Source organism: Mercenaria mercenaria, chromosome 16, assembly GCF_021730395.1.
Source record: "Mercenaria mercenaria strain notata chromosome 16, MADL_Memer_1, whole genome shotgun sequence".
Lineage (NCBI taxonomy): Eukaryota > Metazoa > Mollusca > Bivalvia > Venerida > Veneridae > Mercenaria > Mercenaria mercenaria.
In genome coordinates this window covers 26,980,069-26,990,667 of record NC_069376.1, presented here as the reverse complement: position 1 = coordinate 26,990,667, position 10,599 = coordinate 26,980,069, and the positions used below count along the sequence as shown (strand labels likewise).

General features: G+C 33.5%; 1 protein-coding gene across 1 annotated transcript; it reads right to left on the bottom strand.

The window, feature by feature from the left end:
* Positions 1 to 6,612: 6,612 nt before the first annotated feature.
* LOC123541284 (sushi, nidogen and EGF-like domain-containing protein 1) lies at positions 6,613 to 9,979 on the bottom strand. The gene is made up of 5 exons (XM_053525823.1): positions 9,584 to 9,979; positions 9,015 to 9,194; positions 7,918 to 8,031; positions 7,477 to 7,722; positions 6,613 to 6,629 (listed from the first exon to the last, which is right to left on the bottom strand). Exons 1-5 carry the CDS (start codon positions 9,945 to 9,947, stop codon positions 6,613 to 6,615), a joined length of 921 nt encoding a protein of 306 aa, XP_053381798.1. The 5' UTR covers positions 9,948 to 9,979.
* Between the last annotated feature and the right edge of the window lie 620 nt (positions 9,980 to 10,599).

The window sequence follows — 10,599 nt, the reverse complement described above, 5'->3', positions numbered from 1 at the left end:
AACGAGCTGTGTGTCGAAATATAAAGATATATATGTTTAAGGAGTAATGGGTCTCTGTTCCTGAGTAAGTACATGCCCCGAATTACAGGCCATTCGTGTCCGTAGGTTCGAACCTCGCTCGGGTCGTCATGTAAGGAAGCAGTCCGGCAGGTTTTTCGAAAATCAGTTCTACCCAGGTGCCCGTAAAATAATAAGAAATAAATTGCACATGAATTCGTGGTGGCATAAATCTTGGATATAGTTTAGTACATACCAGATTTATTCCATTGTCACCATCCGCAACAGTCATAAACATACAGATAATGAAACTTTTGATCAAAAACATTTCCGTCATGAACCAAAACTGAAAAAAGAATGCGACATTAATTCATTTTTCAAACTGTTTAGTTACTCGTACAATATGTGGATTGAATAGAAGTTAAACGTTACAGCTAACGAACAGAATTTTTGTTTTTATATTTTTAATTCTTCAAGTAAAAAATGCATCTTCATCCAGTTTCACTGTTCATAAAAATGAGCCTGCATTTCACCAATATCATTTGACGCATATCAGTTATGTTGATTTAATTTTAATACTCACCCTTTCCATTTAGTTCCAAGTATGGATTCAAATATTTAGAACAGCCATAATGAATCAGCTGATTATATTTAAAGATCAAATTTGAAGGCTTGAACGCGTTTGTAATTATAACTTATCAAACACCGTTTAAAATAGAATATCTGGGCTGGTATACTCCCAAAGAGATTGTAACAAGCAAAGTGATTGGTGCATTAAATAAGATAAAAGTTATAAGCTTTAGCCGGTGACACCTACCTCGTACAGGTATAAGTTGATAGAATGATTGGAGACAATCGATGCTGTATACGATATTTTATAGTACCTAATTTCGTATAATATTACTACTGCAATAAAATAATGCAGGAAGCACGATACTTTTGTTTGTTTGTTTTGGGTTAAACGCCGTTTCTCAACAGTATTTCAGTCATGTAACGACGGGCAGTTAACCTAACCGGTGATCCTGAATTCTGTACCAGTACAAACCTGTTCTCCACAAGTAACCGCTAACTTTTCCACATAAATCAGAGGTGGAGGACTAATAATGTCAGACACAATAACGTTTATCAAATAGCCACGGAGAACGATCGCCCAGCCCGAGGATCGAACTCACGACCCCGCGATTCGTAGACCAACGCTCAACCTATTGAGCTAAGCGGGCGGGCAACGATATTTTTAATCGTAAAATAAAATGACAGTAAATGAGGTACAATTAACAGACATAGGTTTGAAATGAGCGATTTTTCGGGGCTTGTACTGTCCTTTTATAGAATAGTAGCTGTACTTCATAAAGACTGCAATAACATTAGTTGTAGTTCATACGTTCATACTTCGAAGTAGTTAATGATTTTAATTATCTTGGTACTATTTTTAATTATACTGGAAAGTTTGTTTTAAATCAAGAACATTTAATTGGTAAAGCGTTAAAGGCAATGAATGTACTTTTGTGTAAATGTAAGGAATTTGATCTTAGTCCTAACACTTTATGCCAGTTATTCGATGCTTTTGTGTTATCTATATTGAACTATTCATGTGAAATCTGGGGTAACTCTAAATCTAAAGAAATTGAAAGAATACATTTAAAGTTATGTAAAAAGTTATTAAAAGTTAGGCCAAATACATGTAATGCTAGTGTCTATGGTGAACTTGGGCGATATCCTTTATATGTTCATAGGTATGTAAGAATAATTAAGTACTGGTTGAAAATTATTGATACTGAGAACATAATATTAAAAACAGTGTATAATCAAGCATTGGAAGATAGTATTAATGGCTGTACAAACTGGATTTCAGCTGTTAGAAAACTTTTAAATGACTATGGATTCTCATATATATTTGATCATCCTGAAGGTATAAATAAGCTTTTGTTTTTGAACGAATTTAAATGTCGCGTTACTGACAATGTTAAACAAGAATGGTATGCTAATATTGAAAACAGTTCTGAATTGTATATGTATAAAAACGTTAAAAATAGTTTTGAATATGAGGAGTATTTGGATATACTGCCAAGATGCTTTAGATTTTATTTTTGTAGACTAAGGATGAGTGGTCTTCCACTCAGAATACAGACTGGCAGATATAGTAGAAATCGAATTCCTCGTCAGGAAAAATATTGTTTATGTTGCAACAATTTAGACATTGAAGACGAATACCATTTTGTTTGTGTATGTAAATGTTACGCTAATATTAGAAAGAAATATTTAAAAGTAGAATATTGTAGACGTTCATCGGTGTATAAGTTCATACAGCTCCTTAATTCAAATAACAAAACCGAACTTATTCAATTATCTAGATATGTAAAAGAAGCTCTAACCATCAGAAATGCAATTCTAACTGTCGAACGTTGATATCTTATGTTCATTCTCCACATATTTTCTACTGTATATATAATTATATTCAAGGATAAAATACTAAATATAAATTATCCATTATGCCATGTTAATTGTCACGTTGATATTATATATGTATAGAATATGTATTATAGATGATGTACTATGTAGAAGTCTTAATAAACTATCTGTTCTGTTCTGTTCATATTATGTGCACTTACATTTCTTTACTAGTTTAAATTATTGTTGTGATTATTTTCCGCTCCTATAAGTAAGTTTCTGTTTAACATATATTCAGATGATTACGGTGTTCAAGGCCATCGTGGTTTCGCGCTGTCGTTCTAAGGGTGAAATCGCGAATACACGATGCATTGACACGAAAAGAACGATGCATTGACACGAAAACAACGATGCATTGACACGAAAACACTCTTTTTTATGGTGTGTGTGTGTGTGTGCGTGTGTGTGTGTGTGATTTTTAATTTCAGCTGTTCAAGAACAACAACAATAATGATATAATTATATCGCTATTCTTATAATATAGCTTTGATCTTATTCATTTTAATACATAACTAATATTATTGTATTTCTTGTCCGAACCAAATTTTTGTTACCAACAGTATCTTATTACTTTAACTCGAGAGAAGGTGAGGGTCAAAATTGCTTAAGGTACTACTTTTCTTTTTAATGCCATAAAACGTTGCAAATTCAATACTATGTAATGTATATTGATTGATAAGCGTGATCCTTTGTTCAAAGTCAATGTAAATAGATCCCAGATTATACTTGCATTTTGCCCTTTGTTTTTGAACTATCTTTTGATTACATTTAATCGTGAGTTTCAGAAGGAATTATGACTGCCCTGAGGTTCACTATTCGTATTCCAACCTTGAATACTAAGGTGAGGAAGGGTGAACATGAACGCTTTTGCAGCAGCATTGTCTATAACCCCGTCTTTGTCGTTTTCAATTATTGTGATTGTTCCTTTGGTGACAAATAAACATATACACAAGAATATTGACAGAAGATTTGGCTTCATGAGATTTCATTTTTGTAAGAAGTCCCTTAAATTACGTGTCGAAAAGTTAGCATTTTAAAATGACCTATCTTGTTGTATACATACATGTATCATATACATAGTAACTAATCAGAGAACCCACCGTAACCATCTCAGTTATCAAATTTGAGGTATTGCAAATTTAGGTTACACAGATGTTTGCATAATTGCTTCTCAAGGATGAACGTTAATATCCATTGACGGGTTCTAGGGGACGGGTGGGCTGTTGCGCGTTTCTTTACCTCTCATGAACAGACACAGTTATTTAAAAGACCCTTGGCATTAAATGCAACCAAAACACTCGTGGGTATTTTATATGAGAGGCTATAAAACGTAAGTACCGATCGCGCACGCTCCAAGCACTGGCTTTGCAATGGAAGTCTGTTTTAGAGATAAATAAATGGGTTCATTAATCACAAAGGAATAAGAAGTATAGCAACGCATGAGTCCAAGTACTAGGATACATTTTCGGACAGCAAACTGTTGTGATAGCTAAAATCCCATGTACTCGGATTCAATGCTTTAAATATTTATTTCATTTTTATTTTTTTTAATTTTGGACTTCTTTCTGTATATCAGTATGATTGAATTTCGCTAATACCGGCGATGGGATGCTTGAGTGGCGTTTTCGGTGATTTTACCCATGCCGGACCGGCAAAACCCATCTGCCCCCCCCCCCCCCCACCCTCTCCCCTCTCATACCAGATGACTCTCATGCTGTTAATGACAACTAGTGGTTCATGCACTGATAATATATTGTTTATGTAAAAACACGAAAAACGCAGGTACCTTGATAGTTTCTCACCGTTCCTTATAGTTTCTCTATAGTAAAAGAAAAATTTGCTAACGTCACGATGTTCAGTGACCGTTTCACTGATAATTATTTGTTTACGCTTGTTGCATGAGGTGAAATGCATGCAAGTAATGGTAACAATTTATTATCATTTACATATGGCATTCGCAGTGAGGAAAATAGTCATGTGACTGTATACTGCTAGGCTTGTTCTGCTTCAAATATGGGGTAATGTATCAAATTAACATGTAAGAATACATTGCTATATAACAGAAACTAGTTTATTTGCAGCCGCCTACTAAAACACCAGAAAATGAAGGTAACAGGAAGCTTCTTTCGAAATGCACAAGTAGACTCTATATCATAAATAAGAAAACACAAACAAGAAATGTGAAACAAGGTAAGTGACAGATATTAATCAATTTAAGTTAGTTCATAAAATTATCTGTAATCTATAGTACTGTATGCAGAAATTTGGCCTTTTTTCTAGCAAATGAAACATGCAAATATAATCTTATATACAATGAAAACAGTCACTTGAAAAAAAAACAACTTATCAATATGATCATTGTTACGAATATATGTCAATAAGACATAACATTTGACCGTTTAAATGTCTTTTATAGATATTTCTTGTTTCGTGACTGTGAGGGCCCACAATTCAACTTTAAATAACTCATTTTCAATATTTCTATACCCTGTTCATGTTTCAACATCTAAACACATAGTAAAAATGAGCTTTGACATACATTTCCTCGCAACTAAATAGCTGAACAACTTCAGTGAAAATTTTGGCCAGGTGTGACTACTGAAATCAAATCAGGCCATATCTATGCTCAACATTTGTCATTCTGATGATACAAGTATTTCTGTTTTTATATACGAGTTTAACAAAACAAAATAATACATATTAGTAGATTTTTTTTATCTAAATTTCCACTCTATTAAATCTATTAAAATTTGTGATCACTTCCACGAAACTGAACACTTTTGGTGTATATGATTGATGCCATGTATCTATGGCAACGAATGGTATAGATACATTTTTGGCATTAATGTAGTCCGATAAAACAAAGAACAATTAAGACTAAAATTTAATCCACTATCGCTTGTTTCATTTGTGCACCATGGTTTCATACTTTGAAAGGTCCTTGTATAATCATGCATAATCACGACAGTCATGATTTTCATAATCATCATATTTCTCCGTAACTTACATAATTTTTATACTTATTACTTAAAATAATAATTTGGCTCTTTTAAATTCAAATTGACAAATAATTGCAACAAACAAGCAATATCTGTTCTGATTTTCTCATTATTTCTTTAACATTCAATGTCAACATTTTTCGGCTTGCAGTCATCACTATGTTGCTCACAAAGAGCATTCACTGCTGACTTTTGAAGGAAATCAATATAGAACTCTCCCAGATTATTTTGGTCATTCGGTCTTGTGCATGAAGGAAACTTTTGTACTTGGGTCGCTGGAAACAGTTCTGGAAAATAAACGATTGCCATTTAAATAGTGAACAGCACAAGTTGAAGCCAAACTCCATTTCTATCAAGGTAGATTATATTTGTAATTTTACCTGTTTCAAACGGTGAGATTTTCATCTTGATAATTTTCACTGTTACGGAACTACACTTGAATAAAAGATAAGATAATATAATCGAAAATTCTTTCTAAGCATCAATAAATACAAAAAAACGTATTAAATAGCTGAAAACATAAACATATACACTCCATCGTATTAAAATGTAAAAGAAACCTCAGAATCTCCGAGAATTTTTTTGCTTTTTTAAATAATAACATTGTGATGTCAATTTCAAATAACTTTGCATTTTAACTTCTGAAACGTTGCTTTAGTGTTTTCTTACTTTCAGAGACACATTGTGGTACTGGGTTTGCTGGGAGCCAGTGTCCTGTGGCGCCACAAACATATACATCGTCTGCTTTATGTCCAGGTGGAAGCGTATAGTTTTGTTTGCATACAAATATGCAGATGTGTGAATATTCTCTTCTCCAGCCATTACACAGGATTATCCCATTTATTGGTGGGTTCATCTCCTTACATGGGAATGCTTTGAAGAAATGTAAACAAATATACTGTAATACAAGATTTAGCTTCCTTCTAGTGCATATGCAAAACTAGATCTTTTAAGAAAGTCCGTTTTTGATGTTTAATATGAACAATTTGTTTGGTTTCTTTATGTGTATTTGACAGCAATAGCAACTCGGTAGATATTAATTTTCCCAGATTAAACGTATTCAAGTGTTAAATGCACAACAAACCTATGTTAATCTAACCTTTAGTCGGTATAGAATACACTCAATGCATGCGCAATATGTGGAAATTGATATATGCGTATTAAGTCTTCAACAAATGCAAGCACCTGAATATATACACACACACGTTTTACATATATGCATTTCTGGACCGTAAAATCTGAGCGGAAGCATCCGCAAACCTGAACCTAAGCATTTGCAAATTGCTATTATTATCCATCATGTGAGCAGCGACTATTTCATTACGTGATTATTTGGCGGGAGTCTATTTTCGCATCATACATATTATGCATTATATTAATCTCTATTTCACTGTATCAAATATTCAATGCACGTGTTAAAACTCTATACGAAGTATTGTTTTTATCGGCCTATTGCTAATAACTTGCATTTCACAATAGAATGACTCAGAGATGCAGAAACACACATTCAATTTGGCTTAGAGGATATTAGTAATGAATATGCATAATTCCTAGACGGCGGCGCCCTAGTGGTAATCGGATTCCTTTGACAGTACCTTTGTATCCATTACCTACTCAGTCAAGTGTGAAATGTCAACCATAAGATTTCCTTCTCAAGAGTAATACTACTACACTTAGTGTAAAATCAGACATTTCGCGAGGCTAAAAGTAAGATGTCTTTTTTTTTTTTTTAAATTTGTGAGCCTGGTAGAATATTCGCGATATTGTTGGATTATTTATGTAAAAGAATACTGTCGCAAGTTTCTGTTTTCATAAATTATAACAGGTAGCCAGGAAAACTGGTCGCAAACTGATTTAAAAGTAAAATACTATTGCTGGACAATTAAACATCTAATAGAAATAAACTATTACAACCCTAAAAGTAGCCTGATCTTAAAATGTTTCGATGGTGAAAAGCGTTTATGTTGAAAACTTTCAAACTAGAGGGTTACCAATAATGTTTAAGTTATTTGAATTATTTTTGGATACTTACGTGTAACTGAGATGGTAAACTTGCATTCAGCTTTAAGACCATTTGATATTTTTACAGCACTGTACTGGATAGTGAACTCACCCCATGGAAATTCAAATGAGTTTGTTTGGTAATTCTTGGTTACACTAACGTTTGTCCCGTGAGGATCTGTGATTTTGGGTTCAGACCAAGTCTGCCTGCTTGTCAGATTAGATGTCATTATGTTTCTGTCTACTGGACATCCTTCAACAACTGGTGGTTGTATATCTTAGAATAGAAAAATGGCGACTATAAAAAAGAAGTGCGTACAGTCAATAAGGCATCAAAATGTCTACCATTTGAAACCAGCCGTTAATTTCTTTTTGTATGAGCATTCTCGTATATATGCGTTTGACCACTTATTTTACACAATATATGTACTTTTAAACATAGATTAGAATGGTTAACGAATGGCATACACACCAACTTCGCAGTTCTTGCCAGTCCAACCAGACAAGCAATCACATCGGTAGTCCCCCAGCAAGTTCACACAACTCGCACCATTCTGGCAAGAACTACTGTTGCAGGATGTGGCGTCTAAGGAAACAACAAAAAAAGACAGAATCATATTCCTCTATTTTCCAAGTATAGCTTTTACTAGTAGAAAAGAAAAAGAAAAAAAAATCGAAAAATTAAATTCAAAACTGCTATTTACAATAGATTAAATTGATGAATATTATGCATGTGCAGTTTTGCATTTACACATATAATCTGTGTACTATTCCGTTTTTTTTCCTATCGCCGCTTTTTATATAATCGTACTATAGGATTTTTTTTGAATTTTCATATCCGGGATAGTACCTTATAGATATATATGTACTTGCATTTTGATATTTTGATTAACATTTTCCCGCCATTTGACGTTACGTTATCAGTTTTACGTCACGTCCGTTGTTTATATTTGTATGTGAATTATCCTAATGAAGGCGTTAGCCGAAACGTTGATGAGATAAAAAAAAAACTTTACATAATACGTTTTGTTGTTGCAACACCTACCGCATCGTAGTAGAAATGAATGAACTCCTGTTTTGTAAACAATATTCTTTCTCAAGCCGTCATTAATTTCAAACATTGAGACAGTATAAAATGTCTAATGTTTGACAGATATGGTCAATGTTTAAGTCAAATATTTTGGTTTATGTAAAATATGTCCTTAATCTAAACATAACAAGATCAGCAGTAAGACTGGTAAAAAAAGAGTTCTGATCATATTCATATTACAATGCATATTAAATTTTGATATCTTTTCATTTTAACATATATACCTATATATTGCTTGTAATACAGAAGTACAGCCATAAATTCATATGACCTTACAGTGTACTTTCATGCCTGACATTTTGATCCTTGAATTCTTCACTAGCATGTTTTGATTCATTCAACATAGAACATAATTGTTTTCTAAAGCACAATATTAAATACTAACAAAAGGCAAACGTTTTCTCTTTCATGGGATTCTTTCAATTACTTACACATTAGTTGAACGGTATCTTTTTCATGTGTTTCTTTTAGTTACTTACAAATGCACGTAGGGGCACTTCCGTTCCAATGTCCATTCTCTGTGCATGTTCGGGTAGATTGCGATGGATTTGTCATATTATAGTTAGTGTCGCAAGTGTAGCGTACTGTACCGGCATACGTGAAATCGCTTCCGGAAAAACTGCCATACGTTACTGTGCTAGGTCGACCACAGGTAACAACTGCAAACAGATATTTCTAAAAGAACCGCTTATTAAATGTAATTTGTATGAACTTCAAAAGCAGAAATTCCAAATTCCTCTGGTAACAAAAAAAATGAAATGCAGGTGGCTTGTTTGCATAGATTTACATGAAAAAGTTTACGCTTAAATCTACTTTGTTTAAAGTACTTCAATATTAACTTGCTTATTAAGACATGGACTAAACGTTTTGAAATCCCTGTTATATATACTGTGTCTTTCATTTAGAAATAACCTACTGAATGGAAAACGAAGCCGTTAACTAAAGCACGTAATAATGTTTAAAAGGAAGGAAAGTGAACCGAAGTTAAAGTTTAATATCAAACGACGAATGTCACATGGTTATGTAAGACTGAAATAAACATATTTACCATCTTTACAGCAAGTTCCTCGGAACCTATCTGGACACTGGCATTTACCGGAAGAATTAAAGTTTCCACCGTTATAGCAATTTTCATTACAATTCTTCGTATCACGATAACCACCTTTTTCTTTGTCGTAATCCATTCCACAGTGTTTCATACATGCCCTTGAATCATCAGCCAGATCTATCCTACAACAAAAACTTCTACTCCGTCTCTGAATTCCTCCAGCACACAGTCTGCTACAGTCGGACCAAGAACTCCACGGATTCCACATGCATCGTGTATCACATGGTTCTGATGCAAGAAATGAAATAAAACTTGCACAGGATAAAGCAACAAATAAATAAGCAGATCCCATTTTACCAGTCATCTGTTATTTTATCAGTGCGCACTCTATTCCAATACGTGTAAATATTGAATATAAGAGTACTGGCGCTTCAACGATAATAAAAGTGTGTAAGAGATTAAAGAATAATAAAGTATTGAACAAATCGTTCCAAAGATAAGAATATACATGTAGCTGGTTTCTCTTTATTACACTGTCATTCATTTGTCTTGGTTTATAAAGTCAGTACTTATGCTTATTAACAATTTTTCCTGAAATGATTATTAGTAAGACACATTTTGTCAATGTGCTTCATTTATATGCTCTACAGAAAGGATTTCGTTTTATTCTTCCCGAACATGATAAAATGTTTGCTGTTTAAACCTTATTCTAATTAAATGAGTAAAATTCCATTTATATTGTCTCAACATCTCAAATACTTTTTATTTCAATAGAGTCCTTGTTAAACTTCTTAGCATTAAACATTCCTTTGTGTCTTTTTTTTGGCATTTCTTTATTTCCTTCCTAATAAATAGAATAAATCGTGGAAAACGACAGGTCGCCCAACGCGACATAAATGAAAATGTTGCAGGCTCGGTTTAATTGAGCCTGTTCATGGACGGTAGTGGAAATGCAAGCTACCGTCCACGCCCTCTAGCCCCGGGCTGAACATTTACACATGTTATAAGTACCAGAA